The sequence below is a fragment of the Carcharodon carcharias genome, chromosome 15 (assembly GCF_017639515.1).
Source record: "Carcharodon carcharias isolate sCarCar2 chromosome 15, sCarCar2.pri, whole genome shotgun sequence".
Lineage (NCBI taxonomy): Eukaryota > Metazoa > Chordata > Chondrichthyes > Lamniformes > Lamnidae > Carcharodon > Carcharodon carcharias.
This window is the reverse complement of record NC_054481.1, coordinates 90,242,088-90,257,183: the sequence shown is the minus strand read 5'-3', so window position 1 is coordinate 90,257,183 and position 15,096 is coordinate 90,242,088. Positions and strand designations below refer to the sequence as shown.

Genomic DNA, 15,096 nt, shown 5'->3' with positions numbered 1-15,096 from the left:
TGTCAGGGGCCAGGATTTTTCCCTCGTTGGGAGGGCTGGCAGGAGTGATGGGGAAGCCGACCGCCGGCTGCGATTGGGGCCGGACCGCAATATCACGCTGGCGGGCCAATTAAAGCTCACCCCAGTGTGAAACGTGTGCTGTAGCGCTCAGAGCTGCCTGTGTAGGGAGGTGAAGAGGGCGAGAGCGCATGTTCATGCTAGCACGCTGGAAAAGCTCCGAGGCACAGAGCTGCCTCAAGGGGATGAAGAGTTTTGAAAAGTAAAAATAAAGATTTTTAGAATGTTAAAAAACATATCCCCTCACGTGACTTACATTTTTAATGGCCTTTTAATTGTTGGTGGATGCGCTGACAATTCCCGCACGTGCCTGCTGACTGAAATATTGCCTGAGTGCGCAATGACGTCGGGACGCTCATCCGATGTCATCACACATCATTTTACGCTCGAGCGGGTTGGGCGCGCGCCTGCCCGCTCAGCGAAAATTCCTGCCCAGGGAGTTGAAGGTGGGTCTCATGGACAAGATGAGCTTGGAGAAGGCATGAGGGGAGAAAGGAAAGAAACAAGTTCAGGGAAATGACAGGGGTGGGAAGGGAACCTTAAAGGAAGGTTTTCTTGGTGGGCAAGAGGAAGAGAAGAAGTGGAAGAGATAGTGATCGGATGGTCACAATCTTCATAAGGAATTCCATGGTGCGCCTCGCTCTTATTGTTGTAAGCAAAGGCAGAGAGGGGAGTGGGGTCTAACAAGATGGTTCACTGTAGAGAACATAAGAAATAGGAACAGGAGTAGGCTATTTGGCCCTTTGTACCTGCTCCACCACTCAAAGACCATGGGTGATCAGCTTGTGGCCATAACTCCACTTTCCTGCCTGTCCTCAACCCCCAGAGAACCTCTGACACTCTCGTCAATCAAAAAATCTGCCTAACTCAGCCTTGAATATATTCAATGACCCAGCCTCCACTGCTCTCCGGTATAGAGAATTCTAAAGATTAAAAGACCCTCAGAAGAAATTTCTCCTCAACTGCTCTTAAATGGAAGACCCTTTATTTTGAAAATGTGTCCCCTAGTTCTAAATTTCCCCTTGAGGAGAAACATTCTCTCAGCATCTACCTAGTCAAACCCCCTCAGAATCTTGTGTGTTTCTAAAGGGTTACCTTTCATTCTTCTGAACTCTAATGCGTACAGGCCTAAACTGCTCAACCTTTTGTCAAGTGAACCTCCTCTGAACTGCCTTCAATAAAAGTATATCCCTCCTTAAGTCAGGCTTTTCGCAATACTCTAGGTGCAGTCGTACTAATGCCCTGTATAGTTGTAGGAAGGCTTCCCTACTTCTATACACCAACCCCTTACAGTAAAGGGTTACATTCCATTGCCTTCCTAATTACATGCTGTAATTGCACGCTAATTTTGTGTTTCGTTTATGAGGACACCCAGGTCCTTTTGTACCACAGCAGTTTGCAGTCTCTCCGATTAGATAATATTCTGCTTTTCTATTCTTCCCACTACAAGGGGCAACCTCACATTTTACCACATTTTTGTCCAGCTGCCAAATTTTTGTCCATTCATTTAACCTTTCTATATCCTTTGCAGAATCTCTGTGTCCTTCTAACAACTCGCTTTCTTACCTAACTTTGTATCTTAAGCAAATGTAGCTACAATACACTTGGTCCCTTCATCCAAGTCATTAACATGGACTGTGAATAGTTGAGGCCACAGCTTTGATTCCCTGTGGCACTTCACTAATTTGCCAACCTGAAAATGACCCATTTATGCTGGCTCTTGTTTCCTGCTCGTTAGCCAATCCTCTATCCTTGTTAATCTATTACCTCCAGGAAGGAATCTGGGAGTAATTTGCATTCCAGGATGATCCTGGAATAGTGAGCAGTTTTAGCAGATGGGAGCAGGCTGCGTGTGGTCCAATTAGATCTGCTGGTGAATGGCTAAATCAGCTGCCCACCATATCCTTTCGAGTTAGCATCTCTTGAATTTAAGGAAGCAGAGATGAGGGCCGCACTGGGGTAATGGCCAGGGTGAGAGAGTGTAATGGCTTAATGGGGACTAATGCATAAAATGTGGAGTACATCAAAAAAGCAGATCGGTAACTAAGAAATGCCACAGTGAATGGAGTTCCAAAGGCTAGACAGTTGATATTGTGAAAATGCCGCAGATTATTTTTATTTTTTCATGGAATACAAGTGTCACTGGCAAGGCGGGCATTTGTTGCCCATCCCTAATTGCCCTTGAGCTGAGTGGCTTGCTCTGCCATTTCAGAGGGCAGTTAAGTGTCAACCGCATTGCTGTGGGTCTGGAGTCACATGTAGGCCAGACCAGGTAAGGGTGGCAGATTTCCTTCCCTGAAGGAAAAACCTGATGGATTTTTATGACAATCAATGATAGTTTCATGGTCACCATTACTGACACTAGCTTTCAACGCAAGACCTTTTATGAATTGAATTATAATTCACACCAGCTGCCATGGTGGGCACAAACCAGGACCTCTGGATTATTAACCTAGCGACATTAACAGTAAGGCACAATCTCCCACACGTGAACTGGAAGCTTTTTTTTTAAACGAGGGATGGATGGTAAAAAAGTGGAGTTGAGAAAGGAAAGTGGGGTTGAGAAAGGGAAGTGGGATGAGGGTGGAGAACAACGTAAGAAATTGATAGGCGATGGACTTATTTGTGATAAAGCTACAAACTACATATGCAAACTTAAGCCTTACTGAAGAAAAGTAGAGACATGATTTACTTTTCAAAAGGAAACATTTTTGTTTCTGCTCATTAACAGGGACTAATGAAAACTATTTTTTATGTGATGACATTGTGCTCTGCATCTTGAGCCTCATTAGAATAAAGGGATACAAAGAAATTCAAAATTTGATCCATTTTGTACAACTTACTTTTAAAAAAAATTTATTCAGTATCTTTCAAACATAAGTCAAGGTGTTGCATGAAGCCTGACTTCAATTCAAATAGAGGTTCTGTAAAAATGTTAACTGGTGAAACAAATTTATTTAAAGGGATCAAGAAAAGATCTCGTGTATTTGCTTGTGAAATCAGTGTGCATGACCTACGGTGGCTAGATACTGGAGAACTGACTATGGCATTCAGGATTCCAATTCCAAATACAAATCAAAAGCTTTACTTCTCTTTGCCTTTTTGAGTCACCTTCCTCCTTCCCATTTGTCATAATCTCTGTTTGCTTTCTGAAGCTTTTTCTGCATTATTTTTTTGAAATGAAATCATTTAATCACTACATCAATAAATTGAGATATTGTTGCTGGTATGAAATGGTGTTCAAACAACTAGTGAATCTAACTAGACAAACTCATAAGCTATGTGATTAGGTTCACTTGATTGTCTAAACTTAATCGTACCTTAGGGGGTGGTGATGGCATAGTGGTATTGTCACTGGACTAGTAATCCAGAGACCCAGGGTAATGTTCTGGGGACCTGGGTTCGAATCCCACCACGGCAGATGGTGGAATTTGAATTCAATAAAAAAATCTCCACTGATGACCATGAATCCATTGTCAATTGCTGTAAGAACCCATCTGGTTAACGAAAGGAAATCTGTTGACCTACATGTGACTCTAGACCCACAGCAATATGGTTGACTCTTATATGCCCTCTGAAATGGCCTAGCAAGCCACTCAGTTGTAACAAGCTGCTACAAAAACACAAAAAAGGAATGAAATGGCGGACCACCGGAAATAACAAAGGCAATCACAGCCTTGTTGACCCTGCAAAGTTCTCCTTCCTAGTGCCAAAATTGGGAGAGCTGTCTCAGGCAACAGCCTACATAGCCATTTTCATAGAATCATACCTTACACAATGTCCCATACTCCACCATCACCATCCCTTGATATGTCCTATCCCAGCAGCAGGACAGACCCAACAGAGGTGGTGGCACAGTGGTATACAGTCAGGAGGGAGTTGCCGTGGGAGTCCTCAACATCGACTCCAGACCCCATGAAGTCTCATGGCATCAGGTCAAACAATGGGCAAGGAATCCACCTGCTGATTACCACCTACTGCCCTCCCTCAGCTGATGAACATTACTTGGAGGAGGCACTGAAGGTGGCAAGGGTGCAGAATGTATTCTGGGTGGAACTGGAACCCTGAATACCATAGTCAGTTCTCCAGTATCTAGCCACCATAGCTTATGCACACTGATTTCAATGTCCATCCCAAAAGTCGCTCGGTAGCACCACTACTGACCGAGCTGGCCAAGTCCTAAAGGACATAGCTGCTAGACTGGGTCTGCAGCAGATGGTTAGGGAACCAAGAGGGAAAAATATACTTGACCTCATCCTCAACAACCTGCCTGCCACAGATGCATCTGTCCATGACAGTATTGGTAGGAGTGACCACCGCAGAGTCATTATGGAGATGAAGTCCCACCTTCACATTGAGGATACGCTCCATCGTGTTGTGTGGCACTACCACCGTGCTAAATGGTTTCAATGCTAAACAATTTCAAACAGATCTAGCAACTCAAGACTGGGCATCCATGAGGCACTGTGGGCCATCAGCAGCAGCAGAAATGTACTTGAACACAATCTGTAACCTCGTGGCTTGGCATATCCCCCACTCTACCATTACCATCAAGCCAGGGAATCAACCCTGGTTCAATGAAGAATGCAGGAGGGCATGCCAGGAGCAGCACCAGGTATACCTAAAAACAAGGTGTCAACCTGGTGAAGCTATAACACAGGACTACTTGTGTGCCAAATAGCATAAGCAATGTGACAGACAGAGCTAAGCGATCCCACAACCAACGGATCAGACCTAAGCTCTGCAGTCCTGCCACATCAGTCGTGAATGGTGGTGGACAATTAAACAACTCACTGGAGGAGGCGCCTCCACAAATATCCCCATCCTCAATGATGGAAGAGCCCAGCACAGCAGTGCAAAAGATAAGGCTGAGCATTTGCAACAATCATCAGCCAGGAGTGCTGAGTGGAAGATCCATCTCGGCCTCCTCCGGAGGTCCCCAGCGTCACAGATGCCAGTCTTCAGCCAATTCGATTCACTCCATGTGATATCAAGAAATGGCTGAAGGCACTGGAAACTGCAAATGCTATGGGCCCTGATAATATTCCAGCAACAGTACTAAAAATTTGTGGTCCAGAAATTGCCGCGCCCCTAGCCAAATTGTTCTAGTCCAGCTACAACACTGGCATCTACCCGGCTACGTGGAAAATTGCCCAAGTATGTCCTGTACAGAAAAAGTATGACAAACCAACCCAGCCAATTACTGCCCCATCAGTCTACTCTCGATCATCAGTAAAGTAATGAAAGGGGTCATCAATAGTGCTATCAAGTGGCACTTGCTTAGCAACAACCTGCTCATTGATGCCCAGTTTGGATTCCACCAGGGGCACTCAGCTCCTGACCTCAAAACAGCCTTGGTTCAAACATGGACAAAAGAGCTGAATTCCTGATGTGAGGTGACAGTGACTACCCGTGGCATCAAGGGAGTATTTTACCGAGTGTGGCATCAAGGAGCCCTAGTAAAACTGGAGTCAATGGGAATCACGGGGGAAAGTTCTCCACTGGTTGGAGTCATACCTAGCACAAAGGAAGATGGTTGTGGTTGTTGGAGGTCAGTCATCTCAGCTCCAGGAAATCACTGCAAGAGTTCCTCAGCATAGTATCCTAGGCCCAACCATGTTCAGCTGCTTCATCAATGACCTTCCTTCCATCAAAAAGTCAGAAGTGAGGATGTTCGCTGATGATTGCACAATGTTCAGCACCATTCACAACTCCTCAGATACTAAAGCAGTCCGTGTTCAAATGCAGCAAGACCTGGACAACATCCAGGCTTGGGGTGACAAGTGGCAAGTAACATTCGTGCCACACAAGTGTCAAGCAATGACCATCTCCAACAAGAGAGAATCCAACCATTGCCCCTTGACGTTCAATGGCAGTACCATCACTGAATCCCCCACTATCAACATCCGGGGGGGGGGGGGGGGTTACCATTGACTAGAAACTGAACTGGACTAGCCACTTAATACTGTGGCTACAAGAGCAGGTCAGAGGCTAGGAATCCTGCGACAAGTAACTTACCTCCTGATTCCTCAAAGCCTGTCCGCCATATACAAGGCACAAGTCAGGAGTGTGATGGAATACTCCCCCACTTGCCTGAATGAGTGCGGCTTCTACAACACCGAAGAAGCTAGACACTGTCCAGGACAAAGCAGACTGCTTGATTGGCACCACATCCATAAACATTCACTCCCTCCACCACCAGTGGAGCAGTGTGTATCATCTACAGGATACACTGCAGGAATTCACCAAGGCTCCTTAGATAGCACCTTCCAAACCCACGACCACTACCACCTAGAAGGACAAGGGCAGCAGATACATGGGAACGCCACTACCTGCACGTTTCCCTCAAGTCACTCACCATCCTGACTTGGAAATATATCACCGTTCCTTCACTGTCGCTGGGTCAAAATCCTGGAACTCCCTCCTTAACAGCACTATGGGTGTACCTACACCATACGGACTGCAGCAGTTCAAGGAGGCAGCTCACTACCACCTTCTCAAGGGCAACTAGGGATGGGCAATAAATGCTGGCCCAGCCCGCAAAGCCCACATCCCGTGAATGAATTTTAGAAAAACCTACTCGATAGAGCTAATCTAGTTCTGTGGTTCTCAAACTGTTAAGCACATAACCAGTCTGGGTTGGGGTGTGGCATTAGTGGACAAAACTTTACAGAGCTGAATGATGTGGCCTCTACGCCCAAATCAATAGGAAATCTAAGACATCTTCAGAAATGATCAGTGCAATCTACCTAACTGCATCATGATAATGAGCTTCTCAATTTTTAAAATAAAAACAGAAGGACTGAGCAGGCTCCCTTTAACTTAACTGTGAGTGCATCAATTTCATTCAGGCCTGGTGAAAAAATAAGGGTATGCTTGGAATAAGCTCTGTGATTAATTGATTGCTCTTCTCATTTTCTTAACTTTCAACACGCAATTTGGTCAGTCTAATTATATATGTATTAAATCAATTTATTCTATATTACATTAAATGTAGCTATATATGTCTCCCTGTTTAGGGACAGACTATTAATTTGCATGAAAGCTGAAATATGTTCAAAGAATGAGCAATTTCATTGCATAAACCATTTTCAGAGGGAGTAGGAAGCTAAAAATTAAATAAGTTACATGCTGTGAGGCTGTAGGATTTTTAACATGGATGATTTTAAAGGCTGCCAAAGAATGTTCTGATCTGTATAAATCTTCAACTCTACCTCTCTCTGGTCTTATTCTTAGCTGCAGGGTTATGGGCCATTTCCAGAGTAGTCAACAGCAGTGATAAGTGAATACATCAATGTGAACCCAAATTCTTCACTCCCTTTTCCTCTGACTTTGCTACAGGATTATAGGTCTTCCCCATACTTGTACTGATTCTCAGCTAGTCTTTTTAGATATAACATTCACAACTAATGTTATTCCTATATTAAAAAAAAAACAAGTCCAGAGAACTATAGATTAGTTAATTTATTGTCAGTGACAGGAAAACTAATGGCATCTCTTAACTCAAAAACGTAATAGAAAAATATTTAGAAATCAAAAATATAATTAAGAGAAGCAAGCACTGATTTCAAAAGGGAAAATAATACTTGACAAACTTTATTAAATTCTTTGCAGAGTAACAGAAAAAGTAGCTGAGGGTAATGTAGTAGGTGTAATATATTTGGATTTTCAAAATGCCTTTGATAAGATGCTACAAAATAGTATGATTATGGTCACGGCATATGGAGATGGAGACCAATAGCAGAATGGATAGCAGGCTGGCTATAAAAAAGATAGCAGTGAGTAGCCATTAAAATTAGCTACTCAGACGGGCAAAAAGTAGCAGAACTCCCGACATCACCTCGCTCCATTTAAATTTTCAGGTAGGCTGGGGCTCAGCCAACCTTAAAGTTGGAGGGCAGGCCAGGAGCCCTGGTGGGCATTAGAAAAAGCATGATACCTCATCCACAGGCGGGATGAGGTTTCATGTAGGTTTTAAAAAATGTAATTAAACTGTATTTAAAAGTGATAGACATGTCCCAACTCATGTGACAGTGTCACATGAGGGGGCATGTCGGAATTTTTCACTTTTTTTACTGTAGAACTGATCTCCCTGAGGCAGCACCTAGCCTCAGGGAGATGAGTACACTCTTTCGTGCACGTGCATGAAAGAGCGCACTTTCGGCTCAGGGAAATCCCCCCTGCCCGCACAGGAAGCGCATAGTGCTTCCATGCAGTTGTCACGTTGGGCGGGCCTTAATTGGCCCGCCCATGTAAAATGGCAGCCCTCGCGCCTGCTCTTAAACTCCCCCCCACCCAGGACAAGGGGAAAATTCTGCCCAGTAAGCTATTGATAAATTTGCACAATGGGTGTCTAATTGGCAAATTAATTTCAATACAAATAAGCGCGAGGTGATACATTTCAGTAGGGAGAATAAGGGGGCTGTATACTGCTTAGACAAAATTCCAAATAGAATACAGAACCAAAGGGATCTAGGGGTTTAGATTCACAAAGCAGCAAAAGTAGTGTCCCAGTTTAGTAAGAACATTAAAAAAGTTAGCCAAGTACTGAGATCAATTTCTAGAGGGATAGAATTGAAAAGCAGAGAAGTTATGTTAGCCTTGTGTAGAACCCAAGCTAATCAACATGCGGAGAACTATGCACAGTTCTGGTCTCCATTTATAAAAAGGATACAGAAGCACTGCAGAAAGTGCAAAAAAGATTCGCAAGGATGATACCAGAACAGAGGTTAAACTCATCAGGAAAGGTTGTGCAGGCCAGAGTTTTTTTCCCTCTCTAGAGAAGGTCGAGAGCTGATGTGAATGAGCTCTTCAAAGGCTATCAAAAGGTTTGAGTTCCAGTCTGTGCTAATCACTAATCTCAGCCAGATGATGGCAAGTGCTCAGCAAACACTTCCAGCAACCTGTGTGAGAGGAGAGGGGCCAAGGTTTCTAATCTGATCACTGTCCAATGACTAGTGCTTGCGTGTGAATATCATGCGGGGCAGGATTGGGTTTAGTTGTGTTAACTTGTGCAATCAGTCTATATTGACACTTGCCAGCTCATCTTGCACATATAACGCTTGACACATAAAACTGTACTCGAATAAGAAAGTGAAAGAATTTTTTTTATTCTTTTATTGGATGTGTCCATCGCTGGCAAGGCCACCCCTAATTGCCCTTGAACTAAGTGGCTTGCCAGGCCAATTCAGAGGGCAGTTAAGAGTCAACCACATTGCTATGGGCCTGGAGGCACATGTAGGCTAGACCAGGCAAGGATGGCAGGTTTCCTTCCCTAAAGGGCATTAGTGAATCAGATGGTTTTTTACAGCAATCAATGGTAGTTATCATGGTCACCATTACAGAGAGTAGCTTTAAATTCCAGATTTATTAACTGAATTTAAATTCCACCAGCTGCCATGGTGAGATTTGAACCAATGTCCCCAGAGCATTAGCCTGGGCCTTTGGATTACTAGTCCAGTGACATTACCACTGCAGCACTGTCCCCCTTTTTAGCAGAAAAGATGCTGGAAATCTGAAAAAAAAAAATACTGGAAATAATCAGTGGGTCAGGCAGCATCTATGGAGAGAGAAACAGGGTTAACGTTTCAGGTCTGTGACCTTTCATTGGATCAAAGAAAAGTAAAAGTTTCTAACTTTTTCCAGTTCTGATGAAAGGTTTCTAACTTTCAATCTGAAGGTATTAACAAAAGCTTCTAAGGTCCAAATTAGTTATGCACACAGACCAAGAAAATTATCTACTGTGTGTTGTACCATGTATTTTTAGCTTAGTGACTAATAAAATCTGACGCCAGTTTGTGTGTGAATTCCCCAAACAAATGGCGCTTATTATTAATTTGTCTCTCCACAAGATAACTACCCAAGACAGAGCACAGCGCCATCACTACTTACAAAATGTCTGGGTTTTCAAATACCAGCCGTTAAAACATACGGAAAACAACTTCTGGGCATCCTTAAATGAGATGAAAGTTTCATCCATCTTGGCTCCAAAAACATTGCTACCGATTAATCAAAGTCCTCTATGGCTATTATCTGAAACTGCAAGCTGGTACAAGAAAGGGAGTCTCTAGGTAAAATTCATTTACTTTACAGCATGAAACTTTGCTACTTATATTACTTTTTCTACCATGTTGAACTGCATTATGGTGGGTTTGCATTTATGCCTCTGGATACATCGCACATCCAAGTCTGCTTTCTAGATTCCCACATGAAGAATGTGGGTTCTGCACTTTTTACTTTTGAATTTCATCTGTTTTAGACCACAACAGAAATAGAAAGGAAAAGCAAGCATTTTTTTTTAAAAAACATAAGTACTTTGAAAATATATAAAGCACTTCCATTCTGGACAAAATTAAAGATTACTCACTGTGCTTCAGAAGACAAAATGCCGCTGGGGATACTGCAAATACTTTGCCAGGGATCATACTGGCCCTAGTTTGTAACAATTACCACATCTGCATTATTACTTAAGAAATAGTGAACCCACCTTATCAAGAACAACATCGCTAATTGCTGGTAAGCCATCTGGCTTCTGGGTGCTGGCTGCAATGAACTGGAACCCAAGGAGAAATTCCCGGTCATATCGCTTCTTGCCCTCTGGATTCAGTATTTTCCACTGCTCTACAATGACATAAAATACACATTCAAAAACCAACAGACAACCATGACCTTTTAATTAAGAGTGGATTTCAGTAGAAAGCTTTCTCTATTTTGCAATACAAAGATGGAGAATCAGGGAAGAGGGAGATCAGCACATCATGGTATTATGAACTTCCATGCCAAAGGAGAAATTATTTTTGAAAGTAAATGACTCATTCAGTTGTCGTAGCATACAAACCCTAGAATCTATTTTTAAACTTGTTTGATTTTATTTGGCATTGGTGATTAAAAGCAGGCAGTAAAAATCAAATGAGCTCAGTGATATCCTGCTATTATACTCTTATGGTGGAGATATTAGCTGAAACATTAGGATTTTGTGGATGGAGTTTAAAAGGTTTAAAATGTACAATATCTTCAGTCAAAATATTCTGTACATTCCAAAACTTGGGCTGTTCAGCCTCGAAAGATGGTGTCTGACAGACAATCTTAACAAATATATTAGTTAGTTAGTATGGAAAGTGTCAATTCGGAATATTAATTGCAAAAGTTAGATAAGGGGGTACAAGTTCAAATTAGTCAAGGATAAATTTAGAGCCTGATATCATGAAATCCTTCTTCACACAAAAATGAATCAATACATGGATACAACAGTAGAAAAAATATCGAATGCTGTATTAAGGAGACTGCAGGTTGTGTTCTGGAAGGATAAATTGAGTAGACTGCCAACTAGCAATTATTTAACTATAATAACAGTACAACTTTAAAAATCACAACATATTGTTCTTTAAAAATTGTTTTTTCTCTGTTATTGCACCAGAAAATGCATCAAAACCTCACAAATCTGCACTGAAATATGTTAAATAGCAAGCCAGTAAAACCCATACCATCAAGCTAGCTAGTAATTTTTCCAATTACGAACAGCACATAACATGAATACTTGTCCCTTCCCTGACCCACTGTAGTAGCATCAGGTCCAACCATTCAAGTTGGATTACACAATGATACCACATGGAAATTCTTAACATTGAGGCTTCGGTTTAAAAATAATCTTGAAATTTAACTAAGATTGTTGATGACGTGTGCCACAATCACCGTAAAGATGATCCATTTGTGGCCAGTTACCACCAACATAGATTGCTGCCCTTGATCGTCCATGTTCTGGATTTGAATTTTGAGTGTCCCAAAACAGTGTTTGGAAATCAGGTACATCCAGTCGTCCTCTGGAGGAAGCTTGGTGGCTTGCAACCTTCTCCTAATGTGACTAGGCAAAAATGTTTCAGCCATTGTTGCATAGTTCATATACTTAGTAATAATTTAACAAATATACAGATTGGGTTGATCGATAAATCCACAAACTTCACATCTGTGCAAACTGTGTACATTGAAATGACACTGACTGCTCTTCCTATGGTTGATCAGCACTATAATGAGCAACTCCTTCACTAATTCAGAGCACCTGCCTCTGCGATATTAACTCCAAAAGAAGTTCAACAGCCGTCCTTCTCCCTTCACCGATGTCATCAAACTTAGGCTGTCTCTCTGATTCCTAGCCCTCAGCAGATTCTGCCATCTTCTTCTTGAACACAAGCTGAGTACCCCTTCCTTTGGAAACCTCACATTAAATCATTTTTTTTGTCAACATCCCACTTTCTCAGTCTTGTAAGTTTCCCACACTCTCCTCACACCGCTTCAAATGTTGTCCTTTGCTACATAAGACCTTGATATCTCATTCATTGCAGATTATCTAAGCTGCTGAGCATTAGAAACAGCTAAAAATCAGACTGAGCATTAGTTTTTATTACATCTTGTTTAAACATGAAGTGTGAAGCATGGATTTCAAGAGCCTAATTTAATCGTGAATGCAAATGAGGTACAGTTCATGTGAAAAATTATGGTAATTTGCACACCTGAAAAATCAGTGGTTATTAAGCCTAGATTCAACTGAAGGCTAAACAATCAATTGCCCTTCTATTTCAGTTTGGTCAGATCCAATATAATGGATATATGCAAAATAATTCATTTAAATTTCAGCAAGGAAGATGAGCATTAAAGCTATAAGTGAGTTTGAGCATAAGCCTTGAGTAGGCATTTCAAGTTTGCGTTGCTATGCGAGAGCAGAAAAGAAGGAAAAAAAGGGAGCAAGGGGGATGCACAGAGACAGGAAGCAGTAAGAATTAGAGGACAAAGAGAGAGCAAGCAGTACAAGGTTAGAAGAAAACAAGGGCCGGAAAGAGAGGCATGGGGATAAAGAAAAAAAGGAGAAAAAGGGAAGTATAAACAGGGGCAGAGGGAGTGAAAAAGAACTGGACAGAAAGAGACTGTTATAAAGTGAGACTTGGGCGGGGAGGTGGGGGAGAGAACATGATGATGCAACAGTGCCCCAAATAGCTGAAAATTGGCAACAATCTGTCACCCAAAGTTATGAGAAATTCCACCAGGGAATAGCTTGCTTCAATTATTTATCTGTTTCTTCAAAAATGCTCCCCTTCCAATTACCACCTCAGGATGTTGACTTGTCCAAGTACAGACCAAGTATCTGACCAAATGGAAATGGAAGGGCAATTGACTTTAGCCTTCAGTTGAATCTAGGCTTAATAACCACTGATTTTTCAGGTGTACAAATTACCATGATTTTTCACATGAGCTGTATTTCATTTGCATTCTTGATTAAATTAGGCTCTTGAAATCCATCTCCATGCTTTAGGCAAAGGGAGTACCCTCCCTTTAGTACCTCTTTATACAGGCAGTTGTTAGGCTGCCTACCTGTTGCAACAAATTACTACACCATAATTTTGGCCATGGCCATCAGCATTAACTTACCATGCATTAAGAGAAGAAACCAGATTACTGGGGTAGGCCATTAAAACTAAGGTTGGGGAAGGGAAAGGAAAGATTGATCAACAAAGAGGAGATTCGTTATAAAGAATGTACTGTACTTCTGACAAATACAAATGTTTGGTTGGTGATACTTTTATGACCCATATTTTGGAATTTAAAAATGTAATTATGTTTACTCAAAACTATGACCAAATATCAATTGTTATGGTTAGAGTCAAATAGCAGGATTTGGTTTGCACAATAATAATAGGATATTATAGGAGTATGTAATGAATGCAATGAACCTTATGGGAAGAGACCACCTGCACAGAGCTTACAAGAGTGTTTTTTTAAACAATAGGTTTATAAACCTTTGGGGACTTTGAGTTTTCCTCAAGAGACATAGCCTTTCTACACTGATGCAATTTTATATTCTAATACAAACATGAGAAAGCTCTTGTGTAAATTCAAGATATGATATCTTAATTTGTAAAACATAATGCCACAATCTGAATTTTATTTTGAATTTGAAAACCATCAAAATAAATTTTAATACATCATTCCTCAAATGAAAAACAATTTGAGCAGAGAAGATTTCTACTCACGATCTGATACATTACAAATTGCAGAATTAATTTTACTTAATGCTCCCTTTGTTAGGTACAATACTTCATAAAAACACCAACTGTTGCAACTGATCTGCCTGGACATACTGGCAGGATTAAAATAAAGTCTCCACAAGATCTTAAACATGGCCAACATGCAACCTTGTACAGCAACTTGTTTCATCCAAAGAATTCCATTAACAACATCCATTAAGCATATTCAAGCTCTTGTAAATTTTGCTGGTAACAAGCATGCAGTATTCTTTAGTAACTGAAGCCAGAATTTACCTTCTTTGAAGCCGGACACTAGACTGTCATCGGGGCTTTCTTTGGTGCTGGTCTCAGTACTTTCACTTTCAGAAACAGATTCCGAACCATTTTGCTCAGTTTCTAGCTCCTGATCCCCATTCTCTTCCACTTCTGCATGCATTTTAATGTCCAACTCCTTATCCAGATTTGCATCTGGAACTGGCCTATCTTGCTCAGATTCAGCAGAATTTTCAACTGTAAGTTCTTCTTCTTTAGGCTAAAGTATGAGTGGACACATGTTATTCTCAAATGCTTTCCCAAAAGTTGATTTCATTTAATATACACCATTAAAAACTAAAAATCAATATTCAAAAAAGCCATAATAAAGACAAGCATATGGTAGCAGCCATCCTATTTTCAGCAGCCAACATTATTCTAACTCTGCAATATTGCACAAGATATTCAGGTTTAATACTGCTGTCTTAATATCAACATGTGTCCATAGATCTGGATGAAAATGATGAAAATCTGAAACAAAATTTAATAGGTGCACACTATTTTTTAATATGAATGAAACAGTTGTGGGAAGGCTTGCTGTCCATTTCAAAATGCTTCCACGTAGTTAAAACTGCAAGTAATTGTTGGTCAGTTACTAATTAGAGGCCGAATCTACCCTAACATGAAGATCTTCAATGTACAATTTTCTATGGCAGTTCATGAAACACGAGGCCCCAAAACAGTGTTGGAAGGGAATTCTAAATCATGCGCA

The 15,096-nt window shown here is 41.4% G+C and overlaps 1 protein-coding gene across 16 annotated transcripts in view; it reads right to left on the bottom strand.

Annotated features, from left to right (window-relative positions):
- The window catches only part of LOC121288721 (eukaryotic translation initiation factor 4 gamma 3-like), a 331,740-nt gene that overhangs the window by 97,212 nt on the left and 219,432 nt on the right, over positions 1-15,096 (bottom strand). For all 16 annotated transcript variants that reach the window (XM_041207482.1, XM_041207477.1, XM_041207478.1 and 13 more), the window contains 2 exons: positions 14,367-14,604; positions 10,544-10,677 (listed from right to left, as the gene is read on the bottom strand). In XM_041207482.1, coding sequence (XP_041063416.1) covers positions 10,544-10,677; positions 14,367-14,604 — 372 coding nt within the window. The remainder of the gene's footprint in view (positions 1-10,543; positions 10,678-14,366; positions 14,605-15,096) is intronic.